The 15407-nt window shown below is 45.4% G+C and overlaps 1 protein-coding gene across 2 annotated transcripts in view; it reads right to left on the reverse strand.

Annotated features, from left to right (window-relative positions):
* itga3b (integrin, alpha 3b) overlaps positions 1-12444 on the reverse strand; it is a 58009-nt gene extending 45565 nt beyond the window's left edge. For both annotated transcript variants that reach the window (XM_007901557.2, XM_007901558.2), the window contains exon 1: positions 12183-12444. In XM_007901557.2, coding sequence (XP_007899748.1) covers positions 12183-12364 — 182 coding nt within the window. In that variant the 5' untranslated portion in view covers positions 12365-12444. The remainder of the gene's footprint in view (positions 1-12182) is intronic.
* Between the last annotated feature and the right edge of the window lie 2963 nt (positions 12445-15407).

Below are 15407 nucleotides of genomic sequence, written 5' to 3' on the forward strand. Positions count from 1 at the left end.
CATCACTGTCCAGTCTCCCTCCAAACCACCCGCTGCAAAGCTTTGAGACATGATCCCAACGCGAAAGGTGCTATATTAACAACAAAATGACATTTGTGTAGAGCCTTTCACGTTGGGAGGACGTCCCAAGGGGTTACATTAAACACCAGTTGGGAACAGGATTAGATAGTATATTAAATTGTAAAAATTATTAGTCCTTTAGATTTTTTGTAACTTACTGTAGATTACTCGGTGAGGAAATTGACATGAGTCTCCCCTTCTGCCACCCCCACCCACCATTGACAAATTAGTAAGATGATGGGATTATTACTCTGTTATTTCACTGCATGACATAAGAAATGCTAGACAAAGAAGACCAATTACATTTTCTGCTTCCATTGTCTCCCTAAGGAGCCTATTCCATATGTCTACTCCTCGCTCACTGAAGTAGTGTTTCCGCAGATTTGTTCTGAATTTACTTGCCTTCAATCGCAGGCCTTGTCCTCTGGTTCCACTGTTCAGAATGAGAGGAAACAGCTTATCACGGTTTATATATAATATAATAATGATCCTTGCATTTAATATAGAATCATAGAATCACAGAATTGTACAGCACAAAAAGAGGCCATTCAGCCCATCGAGTCTGTGCCGGCTCTTTGAAAAGAGCAATTAATGTCAATCCCACTCCCCAGCCCTTTCCCCATAACCCTGCAAACCCATCAGTGGAAACAGTTTTTCCCTTTCCAACCTATCAAATCCCCTCATGATTTTGAAGACCTCTATTAGGTTTCCTCGTAACCTTCTCTGCTCCAATGAGAATAATCCTCGCCTCTCCTCATCATCAAGGTCCCTCATTCCTGGTACCATCCTCGTAAATCTCCTCTGCACACTTTCCAATGCCTTAACATCCTTCCTATGGTGTGGTGCCCAGAACTGGGCGCAGTATTCTAACTGAGGCCTAACCAGTGTTTTATATAGGTTAATCATAACATCCTCACTCTTGTACTCTATGCCCCTATTTATAAGGCCTAGAATCCCATTTGCCCTTTTTACAGCCTTATCTACCTGTCCTGCCACCTTCAAGGATGAATTTACCTGCACCCCCAGGTGTCTCTGTTCTTTTACTGCCCCTTAAGATTGTATTACCAGTCTATATTGCCTCCCCTCATTCTTTCTACCAGAATTCATTACCTCGCATTTCTCCACATTGAAATTCATCTGCCATGTGTCTGCCCATTTTACCATTCTGTCTACGTCTTCCTGCAGTTGGCTCCTATCCTTCTCACTGTTTACCACCCTACCTAACTTTATGTCATCCGCAAACTTGGAAATGGTACTTGCTATACCCAAGTCCAGATCATTTATGTATATTAAGAAGAGCAGTGGTCCTAATACCGATCCCTGGGGGACGCCACCGTACACTTCCCGCCAGTCAGAAAAGCAGCCGTTCACCACAACTCTCTGCTTTCTTTTTCCCAGCCAGTTCCGGATCCATTGTTCCTTTTATATACATGAGCTTCTATCTTTCTTACAAGTCTTACAAGATATAGAGCCTTATCACATCTTCGAGACGTCTCAAAGCGTTTCACAGTATATACTGTCAAGTGAATAGACTGTATATATTATCAGGCGTGTAGAGTAAGGAAACTTGTCCGAGGTTTCGCCCTGCCGGAAATCGAACCCAGGTCTCTCGCTTGCGAGGCGAGTGCTCTAACCACTGAGCTACAGGACTACATTATCTATTCTATATATATTATACATTCTACCACAGGATGTTCCATGGCATCCATACCACAACCTCCCCAATCCAACCTTCGCATCACGTCCCTTAAAACGTTTTGTTTGCCAATCCACCCCTTTCTTAAACCCGTTGATTTCCCAACTCTAGCACTTTTGGGCAGTGCAATCCAGATTCTAAAATCACTCTCCTTGAGATGTTTTTTCTTCATCTGGTCTCAACCCACTGTGCCATGATTTTAAGGTTATGTACCTGTCCATCACAGCCAGTGAACCTTTACAGAAAAAAATAAGTAAATTTTAAGTTCAGGAGGAGGCTATTAGACCTATTGCTGGCTTTAAGACTTGACCACCAGAATCATTAATCCCGTTTCCAGCTCTTTTCCTCGTATTCCTTGACGTTTCCTCCACAAATCATTAACCAATCCCTTCTGAATGATTCCATTCTCTCACCCTCAATAGCCACTTGTGGTCATGGCTCCTATTCTAACCTTTCACCCTGTACATCTCACCCTGCATTTATAGCGACTGCCCTTACGCCACTGTTAATGTGCTGAGATACTAATGTCTCCTCTCTGGTGACAACAACAACAAGATTTCATTTATAGAGCGCCTTTCACGTCGGGAGGACGTCCTAAGGCACTGGACAGTTGGGTCGGGACCCGAGCAGGGGAAATGGTCAGGGTGAGGAGAGGGAAGGGAGGGAGCGAGGAGGGGGTAGAGAGTCGAGGGGAGCTGAAGGCACGGTTGAAGAGAAAGGTCTTGAGACCGGCGTTGAAGGAGGAAAGGGAGGAGGCGGCGAAGGCACTGGGGGATAGAGTTCCAGAGCCTCGGGTCTGAGAGGCTGAAGGCCCGACCACCGATGGTAGGGCGGTTGGGGCGGGGGACGTAGAGCAGACCGGAGCCAGAGGAACGGAGGGTACGGGCAGGTAAGTAGGCGGATACTAGGTCGGAGAGGTAGGAGGGAGCGAGGCCGTGAATGGACTTGTAGGTGAGGATGAGGATCTTGAAATCAATCCTCTGGGGGATGGGGAGCCAGTGGAGGCGAGCGAGGGTGGGAGTGATGTGGTCCCGAAGCCTGGTGCGGGACAGTACACGAGCTGCAGAGTTCTGAATGACCTGCAGTGTGGAGGGAGGGCCGGGAAGGCCGGCGAGGAGAGAGTTCCCATAGTCCAGCCTTGAAGTGATAAAGGCGTGGACCAGAGTTTCAGCAGCGTGAGGGGTGAGGTAGTGCCGTAGTCTGGCGATGTTCCGGAGGTGATGGAAGGCGGTGCCAGTTGTGGTGCAGATGTGAGAGAGAAAGGACAGCTCAGGGTCGAACAGAACGCCGAGGCTCCTGACTGGCTTTGAGAGGTGGAGAGTGCAGCCTTGGATGCTGATGCTGTGACGATGCTATTGAACAGTAAAATAATAATAATCCCTGCTTGTGATACGGCACTTTATCAAGTCTTCGTGAGGTCTCAAAGCGCTTCACAGAAGCGAATTGATTGTGTATTTTGTGGGCAAAACGCAGCAGCCAATCGTGCACAGCAGTGTCCTACAAACAGTTGTGGATTGAAGTGGCCAATTTATTATTTTTTTACTATTACCCCCAGAAAAGCGATCCGCCAATCGACTTACAACCAGGTTACTGCTTACTGCTAGGTAAACAGAGGCGTGTGGATCAAGGAAGTTTGCCCAACATCTCGGCCTGCCGAGAATCAAACCTAGGTCTCTCACTTGCAAAGTGAGTGCTCCAACCACTGAGCTGCAAGACTCCACATCCGAAGAAAGGGTTAAAAAAACGCTGACCGAGTCTGCATCTGGTTACTGCAATGACAGTATGCGACAAAGGAAAAACGATTTCCGACTGGCTGACTCATCACTCAGTCAATGAAGCTGAAGGCTGCAATACAAGGAACAGGTTTGTTTGCCTACAAAATATATTAAACAGTCACTACATTTCATTAAATCCTGTGAAGGGCTTTGAGTTATCCTTTTGATGTGAAGAAATCCGCAAAGATCTAATGCACTGCTGGAGCAAGTACTGATAGTCTGAACGGTGTCAGCCTGGCTCAGTTGGTAGCACTCTCGCTAACGAGTCGAAAGGTTGTGGGATCAAGCCCGCTTTTGAGACTTTGATCGCATAGTTTAGGGCAGTGCAGCGCTGCATGGAGTGGCTGAGCTTCGGATGAGACTTCAAACCGAGGTCCTTCCTGCCTGTCCAGGTGGACGTTGAAGCATTACTCGAAAAAAGGGAATTTATTTCGCTGTTCTGGCCAACAAACCCGTCGATACAATCGATCGCTCATGGATGGTTGTGGGATATTGCTACGTGCAAACGGGCTACCATATTTGCCTTCAGAATACAGACACTACACTTTACGGTAAATTTTTGCGAAGTGCTTTGAGACGTCCCAACAACATGACGAGGCACTGTACCAACTGCAAGGATGACTAAGGGCATCTGTGTGACTTCAGTTTGTTTTTTCTTGCCCTGTGACTTCTTTCTGCCCCACATTTGCGGTCTAAGTGACTCAGTAACACTGTAATGGAATATCTAGGTGCATATTGCAAAGTCCCTTAAACAAATTCAAAGCGTAGATTTGATTTCAAGATCCTCATCCTCACCTACAAGGCCATCCACGGCCTCGCTCCCTCCTACCTCTCCAACCTACTATCCCCCTACCTACCTGCCCGTCCCCTCCGTTCCTCCGGCTCCGGTCTGCTCCACATCCCCCGCCCCAACCGCCCTACCATCGGTGGTCGGGCCTTCAGCCTCTCAGCCCCGAGGCTCTGGAACTCCATCCCCCAGTGCCTTCGCCGCCTCCTCCCTTTCCTCCTTCAAGGCCGGTCTCAAAACCTTTCTCTTTGACCGAGCCTTCAGCTCCCCTCTCGACTCTCTTCCCCCTCCTCGCTCCCTCCCTTCCCTCCCCTCACCCTGACCATTTCCCCCTCCTTGCTCCCTCCCTTCCCTCACCCTGACCATTTCCCCCCTCCTCGCCCCCTCCCCTCCCCTCACCCTGACCATTTCCCCCCTGCTCGGGTCATGACCCAACTGTGCAGCGCCTTGGGACGTCCTCCTGACGTGAAAGGCGCTTTATAAATGGAATCTTGTTGTTGTTGTTGTCACAGGAAATAATCAATACATTGAATCCATTCGGGAAACATTCAAGGTTGATCTTTTTTTACACACACACACACACACACACACACACAAACCTAATCATGAGGACAAAGCCTGACCCAATCCCAGTATAATCCAATTGAACTACAGTCCTAATCGATGCGAAAAAATACTGATCAAACTTAAACAAAGGCTTAAAGTGACAGCAAAAGGTGGAACAATGGGCTGATTTAGTGCAACCTCTGCCAATAAATGAACTTCGAACCCAGACAGTAAGAGGTTGCAAGCACACTCTGTGGCTAGGGAATCTATATCTCCACATACAGGATGGCGAGTTGTATCCTGGGAGTCAGAACAGAACACAGACAAGATCCAACAGCAGAGAAGAACCTTTTCATTGTGTGTGTGTGTTTGTGTGTGTGTGAGATCGATCATAACAGAGAATGCCTGTGTGGTAATGGGGCTCAAAGACACTGTCATTGCCAGGCTGTCTGAAACACTGAAGACGTCAGAAATGTAAACAAACAAAAGTTCCAGGTGAAGGTGTCTGCAAGGTACTCAATATAAAGCATTTCGCCAACGAAATACAGAGTCAATTCACTTCACAATATATCCTGTGAAGAGCTTTGAGACGTCTCAATGACAAGATGAGGCGCTATGTTAAATCAAGGATTATTGTGGTTATTATTATTATTATTACAACACAGTGAGTGCTGCATTATGTTTGTAAATTGAAAAAAGTATTTTGGCATGTCTGTGACAGACTCAATGATTTTGTGGGGGGGGGGTGGTTGTCATTAGAAGGTGGGGGTTACTGTCCACAGGGGGCGGGAGAAAAAAGTGGTGAGGAGGGAGAGAGAGGAAAATAAATTGATTGGGGGTTTTGAGAGATGTAGGATTTCCCTCCCACTTCAGGGACTATTTTCTAGCCACTTTACATCCCATGTCATGTCCACTTCAGCCAGAAATAATCCCTCCAAAACAAAACAATAATGAATTGGTCATTTTCAATCTACGACTGTTTGTGGGACATTGCTGTGCGCAATTGGCTGCCGCGTTCGCCCACAAATATACAGTCAATTCACTTTACAGTCTATTCTGTGAAGCGCTTTGGGACGTCCTCCCGACGTGAAAAGCGCTATATCAAATGCAAGGATTATTTATTATTATAACAAATTAGCTTTTCTATCTCTACCTCACGTCTCACACACCACCACAAACACTTTTGGATTGAGCTGGAATTCCCTTCTTCTACTCCTCCATCTCACCTCTTAATAATAATAATTCTTCGTTGAGATGTTTCAGAGCGCTTCACAGAATATACCGTAAAGTGAATTGACTGTATTTTTTGTGGGCAAAACGCGGCAGGCAATTGCATACGGCAGTGTCCCACAAACATCCGTGGACTGAGTGAACAATGTACTAATGTTTTTTGGAAGGAATTATTACCCCTGAAAAAGTGCTGTTGCTGTGCAGTTTGGAGGCAAATGCAGCTTTCAACTTGTACATGGCAACATCCCACAAACAGCCATGAAACTAATGACCAATTTTATTTCGGGGATTGTTGGTCAGGAGTTGACCGGGAGAGAGAGAGAGATTCCCTTCTCAATTGTTGAATAGCGCCGCGGGATCTTTAATGTCCAATTGAACAGGCAGATGGGACCTCAGGTTAATGTCTCATCTGCAGGATGACACTTCCAACAGTACAGCCCCGCGCCCCCAGCACTGCTCTGGAGTGTCAGCTTAGACTATATAAGCTCAAAGTCCTGCCAGTGACCAAATTACTATTTTTTTTGATGGAATTATTATTACCCCCGAAAACACGATCTGCCAAGTGACTAGCAACCAGGTTCCTATTTACTGCGAGGTAAACAGAGGCGTGTAATAATAATAATAATAATAATCCTTGCATTTGATATAGCGCTTTTCACGTCGGGAGGACGTCCCAAAGCGCTTCACAGAACACACTGTAAAGTGAATTGACTGTATATTTGTGGGCGAACGCGGCAGCCAATTGCGCACAGCAATGTCCCACCAACAGTCATGGATTGAAAATGACCAATTTAAAGGAAACTTGCCCAAGGTTTCGCCCTCTGCCTGGAATTGAACTCAGGTCTCTCACTTGCAAAGCGAGTGCTCTAACCACTGAGCTACTGGACTCCACAAAGAGTGTAGAGTAAGGAAACTTGCCCAACGTTTCACTTTGCCTCTCGCTTGCGAGGCGAGTCCTCCATTCACTGAGCTACAGGACTCCATCAATCAATCAGTCTTTAAATCCTATGTTAAAACCTCCCTCTTTGACTGCGCATATAGTCAATATCCCCCTCCCCTGCTCGGCTTGTCGTCTGACTCCATCATTGTTTGACCTTTATCCTACGCTATACAAATGCAAGCTGCATTTATACCATTCTGTTGCCTTCCCTCCTTTTCCCTTGACTTTGCTCACTTACTGTTATACAACCTGGCCTTTTTTCACAACTTAAATTGCAGATTAGTGAGAGACACAGAGGTCTGGTTTTATTTGGATCTCACCTGATCAGAACGTAATTTTATCATCACCTCTCTGTTTATATTACAACTCAACCCCAACCCAACCACAAGCCTTAATATCAAATCACAGTCCCTCCCTCGACACATGTTCTGGCAAATAACCTGTGCCAGGAGCTGAACCAGAGCTCAATCGCACACCAGATCTATCCAGCTTCACCCAGATCCCATTACATTACCCAGAGACACAACTGACAGAGAATGACCCTGTAGTGTGCAGAGTGTAGGCTTGGTCTGAATCAAAACCTCTCAATCTAGAGTGAAACTGATCCAAGGGGAAAAAAAGACTTTAACACAACGGCATGCACAAAAAAAATATTTAAAAGAATTTCAGAAAGGAAGAGGTGGAAACAAACAAGAGTTAAAAGACGAGGAACAACTTGAAAGTTATAAAACATCGTTAATGTTGGCTGGACATCTCCAATCTAGTAAGGAGTACAGAATATGGAACCCTAGGCACTTACAGCACAGAGGAAGGCCATTAACCCCATTGTGTTCCATGCTGTGCTCTTTTGAAAGAGCGATCCATTTCAGTCCCATTTCCCTGTCCTTTTCCCCACATAACCCTGCAGATTCCAGAGATTAGCGAGGAATAAAAAGAGAATTCATTGGTGTTGACCAAAGGCATCTGTGGTAGTAATGAACACCACTGAGTGTGTGAACTCTTCAGCACCTTGTTCCAGTACATACTGAACTTTCAAAGAACCACAGAATATCCCCCATTTCTGCATGCGTACAAGATGCAATGCAGCTCACATTTAGACAGCACCATTCACATCGGGAGGAAACCTGAAAGCGCTTTACACAGTGCTAGACACCCACCCTCGTGCAAATTGAACAACGACAACAAGTTGCACTAATACAGCGCCCTTCAAGCCGGACAGCACCTCGGAGCGTTTAAAGAGGGGAAGAGGCAAAGAGACTTGAGGTGGGCTTTCAAAGTGGAACCAAAATTCTTAAATTTCCTCAAAAAAAACTTTGGGGACTGGTTTTCCACTGTTCTATATGGTCTTAAATTTTAAGACACGGGTCTGAAGGCTAAGAAACTTCTCAGCTCGTGTGTGTATGAAATGGACAGCCTGTCGCAGGCATTGTATCTTCCAGTTTGTGGCTGCAGGAATCAGCCTCAGACGTTGGCTGGCAGCAAGCTGGTCGTGTATCTCATCCTTCACAGCACCAGCCAACCTTGTGAGTCACTCGCCAATATCCCGTCAGACGGAATAAATCCAGGTCATTCACGCTCGACTGATCGCTGGGACCCTGTTGTGCATTACAACAACAATAATCTTTTCATAGGATACAGCGCCTTATCACGCTCATTTTTTTATGGGATACACTGTAAAGTAAAGTGGCTGTGGATTTTGTAGGCGAACGTGGCATCCAATTTGCGCACGGCAATATCCCAAAGAGCAATGAAGTGAATGGTCAATTTTAGTTGGGTGATTGTCGGCCAGGACTGCAGGAAAGAGACCCTAACTCCCTTCTCTTTTTGAATTGCGCCATGGGATCTTTAACATCCAATTGAACAGGCAGATGGGACCTTAGGTTAGCATCTCACCTGCAGGATGGCATCTCCGACAATCCAACGCTCCTCCCCCTGAGCAATGCACTAGAGCGTCAGCCTACACTATGAGCTCAAGATAGAGCTATGCACAAATGGGCTGCCGCGTTCGCCTACAAAAATGCACGGTCACTACACTTTACACTAAATCCTGTGAAGTTTTTTGAGGCATGAAAGGCGCTATATCAAATGCAAGGAATATTGTTGCATACACACAATACAAGTTTACGTTGATGTTTACTTTTCATGTCAGACGGATGTCGCAAAGCGCTTAACAGTTCTGGGCAGTACTGCTGGAAAACTGTGGGTGCACAAACATCAGGGAGAGATAGGGCCAATCTCCGCCACACAACACTTCCCTCAAGGTCAACACCTGTAGGTCAAGTCCTGTAACTCAGTGGTTAGAGCACTCGCTTTGCAAGTGAGAGACCTGAGTTCAATTCCCGGCAGGTCAGGGCGAAACCTTGGGCAAGTTTCCTTACTCCTCACGCCTAATAATAATCCCTCAAAAACAAAAAAACAATAAATTGGTCATTTTCAATCTACGACTGTTTGTGGGACATTGCTGTGCGCAATTGGCTGCCGCGTTCGCCCACAAATATACAGTCAATTCACTTTACAGTGTGTTCTGTGAAGCGCTTTGGGACGTCCTCCCGACGTGAAAAGCGCTATACCAAATGCAAGGATTATTATTATTATTAACACTAACTCTCGCAAGTGGGGGTTGAGAGGAAGGAAGATAAAGTAAATTTAATACATACAACAATAAATATCCACCACTAAACACAGGAACTGACTCATCTGATCACTCAAGCTAATTGCAATTACTTGTGCACAAAGATTAAACAGCGACTTCCAAGTGAAGGAACTTCCAGTTTATTCCAATGACAAAACAAACTATTGTGTTAAGTTCTACTCGTATCCGATTGATGAGGATGTACGATATTACTTTAAGGCAGAAAAAGTTGCCTAATTTGCTTTGGAATTGTAGAACATAATAACCCTTGAATTTCATATAGTTCAAGTCAGTAGAACCACAAAAATCAGAGCATTATTAATTCTTAGGTGCATTATAAGCTTGGTATTTGGTGTAGCACCTTGGGTGAATTGTCTCAAAACTGTATTCAATGTAAAATGTAGCATTCTGACCATTTAAAAAGCCGAATGACTGCAACAAAGCTGGCCAGCAAAGCTTTTAAACTCGTCAAAATTTACCAATTGAAATCTAAGTGTGTGTGTGTGTGTGTGGAGGGTGGGGTGGTGGTAGGAGAGAGAAGAGTTGAGGCTGAGAATTAAGAGTTGTAGAGAAATATGTAGCCAGTGCCCTTCCCCCACCCTAAAAATTCCACAGGAAGAATTCCTGGCTGATAAGACCTTTATCCTTCCATTACAGCAGGGCACAGCTTAGGCAAACAACCAAAAGCTCAGTCACATGGGGAGAGAGAGACAGGGAGGGGAAGGCAATAAATGGGCAGGAGGCTGGACTTCAGATCCAGGGAGGCCAGTCACAAGGTAAACTCTCCTTGGCTTACAGGTGTTCCTAAACACAACCTCTGCAAACTGTCAGTAACGTTTCAGAGAAACTGCCCCTTGAGTCCCCACGACTGGAGCGCAGTTGCGATCCTACATCTTGGCAAGGCGGCTTTAACCCTTTCAGATCCACCATACTTTGCCACTCCAATGAACAAGAACAAGCACAACAAAATTACATTTGTAAAGCATCTTTCAAGTTGGGAGGGCTTCCCAAGTCAGGGATCAGGACCCAAGCGTGTGGCGGACGGGGAGCAGGATGCAGATGAGTTAGCGCAGAGAGGTAGGAGGGTGGCTGGAGAGAACCCCTCTGTTTATCATGAAACATTTAAAACAAATCACAGAAATGATGGTGGGGGATGTGGGGGACGGTTGGTAATAGGAAATCACCAGCAACTTATATTAAATTATTCTGGCATTTACTTGACAGCTATCGTAAATCGTCATGTGTTTAACCCTTTGTTCTCCTTGGGGAATGTCCTGACTGGACCTGACAGCTGAATTAAGTCTCTCTTTTTCTCTCTCTCTGCCTCATATTTTATTACTGTAGGTTGTTATTCTTAGTGTTTATTTGTAATGCAACAAGAACGACATGCTATAAAAAATAAAGTTTAATATAAATATTATAAAAAATCAAGATGCTAGGTGTGATACAACTTAAAAGACAAGAGATTTCTTAGAACGTCACAAAATTATCCCTGTCTCAATAATAATAGTCCTTGCATTTGATACAGCGCCTTATCACGTCTTCAAGACATCTCAAAGCACTTTGCAGAATATACTGTGAAGTGAATCGACTGTAAGATTTTGTGAGTGAAACATTCGCTATGAGTTAAAGCCCAAACTTAAGGCATGATCCCCACACACAAAACAAGAATAATTTGGTCACTTAATCCATGACTGTTTGTGGGACACTGCTGTGCGCTATTGGGTGCAATGTTTCGCCCACAAAAAATATCAAGTATATTCTGTGAAGCGCTTTGAGACGTCTCGAAGACGTGGTAAGGCGCTGTAGCAAATGCAAGGTTTATTACTATTATTATGACAGAACTAACAATCGCAAAAAACATCCTTCTAAGAGAGAGCGAGAAGAGGTATATTCACTCTTTTGCAGTGGCAGACAGAGCGACATTGAGTGCTGTTCAGTCCCCAGCACTGCTACACTCGCTGCACCGCTTACAATATAATCAACTGAAAGCACAATGCCCACTTCCACATACAGTTGTCGCCCATATAAAAAGGGCTTCATTTAAACTTTGCAAAACTCACCAGTTACATAGCTTTTTTTTTGCCTCATCACCTGTTCTCTGTGCAACATCAGCTACTGTACAACCCTCTCTCACTCACGTCTCACACACTCTCTCTCTCTCACTCAGTCTCACACACTCACTCTCTCTCTCTCAGTCTCACAGTCTCTCTCTGTCTCAAACTCTCTCTCACTCAGTCTCACACTCTCTCTCACTCAGTCTCACACTCTCTCTCTCTCACTCAGTCTCTCTCTCACTCACACTCTCTCTCTCTCTCACTCAGTCTCACACTCTCACTCAGTCTCTCTCTTTCTCTCTCACTCAGTCTCTCTCTCTCTCTCTCAGTCTCTCTCTCTCACTCAGTCTCACACTCCTCTCTCTCTCACACAGAGTCTGAAACACACGCACTCATCGTCACTCTCTCTTCTCACACAGTCCCCCCAGCAATAAAGCTCCGTGTGCCCAGTGCACTCACAGGTGGCGGTCTTGCCCCTTCAGCTGCCGGTGTAAAGCCACCGAGTATCCGAAGTAGCTGTCGGGCGGTCCCCGCTTCAGGACCGGGAACCTGGTGTCGATGTTGAAGGCGGAGGCGATGCTCAGGGCCGCTAACAGCTGAAGCTGCACTCGCAACTCTCCGGCAGCAGCACACAGCGCCATGTCCACCTCCCCGGGGCTGTGTGGGCTTCACAGTGAGCAGAACCCTCCACATTCCTCCTCCTCCCTCCCTCCTCCCCCCACAAACACCACACCCACTCACAACACTCGACACCTCCCCATCCTCCCCCCTCCCAAAAACTTGCACACCTTTCTGCCTTACTCTCTACTGGACACATCTCTCACTCACTCACTCCCTCACTTACTGGGATTATTATTATTACTTAAAGCGGCCACTCCTGTCGGTATCCTTGAATATCAGCCTCCTTTGGGAAACCAGTGCTAAGTCGCCTCTTCGACTCCGTCCATCCGCCCACCCGGCCTGACTGCTCAATTTGTGGACATCGCCAGTCCCTGAAGCCGGATAATAATGATAATAATTAATAATAATAATAATCCTGCATTTGATTTAGCGCCTTATCACGTCTTCGAGACATCTCGAAGCGCTTCACAGGATATATTGTAAAGCAAATTGTTTTGTGGACGAAACGCAGGAGCCAATTGCGCACAGCAGTCTCCCACAAAGAATCGTGGATCGAAGTGACCAAATTATTATCAGGCGAAAGTCATAATGGTGAATCGACAGTTATGCCTTCTGCGATGAGCAAAGGTTCCCCGCAAACAGCCTCTTAGTAATAATAATAATAATCCTTGCATTTGATATAGCGCTTTTCATGTCAGGAGGACGTCCCAAAGCGCTTCACAGAACACACTGTAAAGTGAATTGACTGTATATTTGTGGGCAAACGCGGCAGCCAATTGCGCACAGCAATGTCCCACAAACAGTCGTAGATTGAAAATGACCAATTTTTATTATTGTTTTTGGTTTCTGGAGGGATTATTATTAGGCTCTGTGTGGAGTAAGGAAACTTGCCCAAGGTTTCGCCCTCTGCCTGGAATTGAACTCAGGTCTCTCGCTTGCAAAGCGAGTGCTCTAACCACTGAGCTACAGGAATCCAATATTATGCCCACAAAATACAGTCAATTAACTTTACAGTGTATCTTGCAAAGCGCATTGAGACGTCTCAGAGACGTGATAAGGCACTGTATCAAATGCAAGGATTATTATTATTAATATTTGGAAGAGTGCACTCACAGTCAGACTGATGCCCTCGTGCAGTGCTGGAGGGGGAGCAGGTGCATTGTCAGGGGTGCCGTCCTTTGGATGAGATATTCCACCCTCCTGTCCAGGTGGACGTTAAAGATCCTGTGGCACTACTCAAAAAGAGAAGGGAGTTTCTCTCTCCTGATGTCCTGGCAAACAATCCCGCCAGATAAAATCAGGCACTCACTTCACTGCTGTTCACGAACCATTGTTTGTTTACCAACAACAAAACACACAACAACAAATTACATTTGTGTACTGCCCGTCCCAAGGCACTGGACAGTCAGGGATTTGGACACAGTCATTTCATTTCACTTTGAGACATCCTCCTAACGTGAAAAGTAGGCGCTGCTTCAAACGCAAGGATTATTTTTTAATCATCGCCTCCATCAACAGCTTCTAGCAAATTTAGCAATAATTGAAGAATAAGCCATTTCCTTTGCTTTCTCTCGCTCACCCTTTTTGAGGCATGTCTCAAGATGTAGCTTTCTTTCAGCTCCCCCCTTCCCCAACCCCAGTTCGGACCCCAGCCTACAGCGTCCAACGCTTTGGGTGACCTCCCGACGTGAAAGCAACTGTACCTTACAAACGTAAATTTGTACTGCATTAAAATTATAATTGTAAGAACGTTGCTGGAGTATTGACGGTTTGCCATGAGGTGTCAGGAACACAATAAATGTCAGGGAGATTGAATGGAGGCATTATCCCAGATGCACAATAGCAACGTGGCTCATTGCCAGACCTGGAAATAGGTGCAGGTCACAAACCAGCGACAGAAAACAAAATCAATATGTTAACAGCCCTTCAGAAATAAACAGTACAGATGATGACCCCCAAACTGCCATGCAGACACTGCTTATTTGACAAGCCAATTGATCACAGAGCATCACAGATCTCGTTTGTCACCTAAATGCCCCCCCGCCCCCCACACACACGGTAGGGAATGAACAGGAGCAGAAAGCTCAATCCTTCATTAGACATGGCGGCAANTTTTTTTCGGTCAACCAGGTGTCTGACACATGCGGAAATCCATCACCCACGTTTAAGATTATCCAAACTAAACTGAGAATTCCATGCATCCCACCTACGCATGGAAATTCCAGAAATAGATTGTTGGAATGGAATGCGCCCTCTCTCTTTCTCCCTGGAGAAATGCATCTTGCTTACTTAGTTCTGGAAACTATTAGGCACAGGTTGGCAAGAACCAAGGCTTGGGGAGACCCCAGAGTGTGCATTGGGGTAACTACTGGAGTCTAACTGGCTAAAACCACTGATATCTCATCTGCTCCTCCTGAAAAAGCATCACTCAAAAGTGACAATTAAGAACGATTCTTTATTGCCTGGATAGGAAGCAAAGTCAAAGGTGGTTACTTTACAACAGGAATGACGGAAAAGTGAGTCAATGCAAATCCAAACTTCCATTATTTATGCAAATATAAATAAATCAAATCGCTAGTTCGGAAATTTGAATGAATATAACTTGCAATTATGGCAGCATTTCCATAAAACACTTCAAAGCCCTTTAATATATATCTGACAGTATTATCGATGCTCATTGACAAGTTCAGAAGACTGGCCATTTAATCTCATTCTTCCAGAACACCGACATAACAGTCTTCTCATTGCAGCATCAACCCATTACTTGATTGGGTCCAGTGTCCTGGCCTTTTTCAGGCTCTTGTGCAGAGGAGAGTAACAAAGATGATCCCCAGTGTTAGAGGAATGAGCAACAATTTGATAAGCTAGGACTCTTCAGCCTTGAAAGGAGATGTCCCTAAGCAGGGACCTTATAAAGGTGTATAAAGCTTTAAATGCAATTGAAAAAGTAAACCTACATCAAGTTCGAGACAGCAGAAAAAGAGGACACAGGTTGGAGTTGCACAGGGCAATTTCCAGACAGACACCAGGTAGCACTTCTTTACACAGAGGATAATTAACAGT

Source organism: Callorhinchus milii, unplaced genomic scaffold (assembly GCF_018977255.1).
Source record: "Callorhinchus milii isolate IMCB2004 unplaced genomic scaffold, IMCB_Cmil_1.0 Scaffold23, whole genome shotgun sequence".
NCBI classification, from domain to species: domain Eukaryota; kingdom Metazoa; phylum Chordata; class Chondrichthyes; order Chimaeriformes; family Callorhinchidae; genus Callorhinchus; species Callorhinchus milii.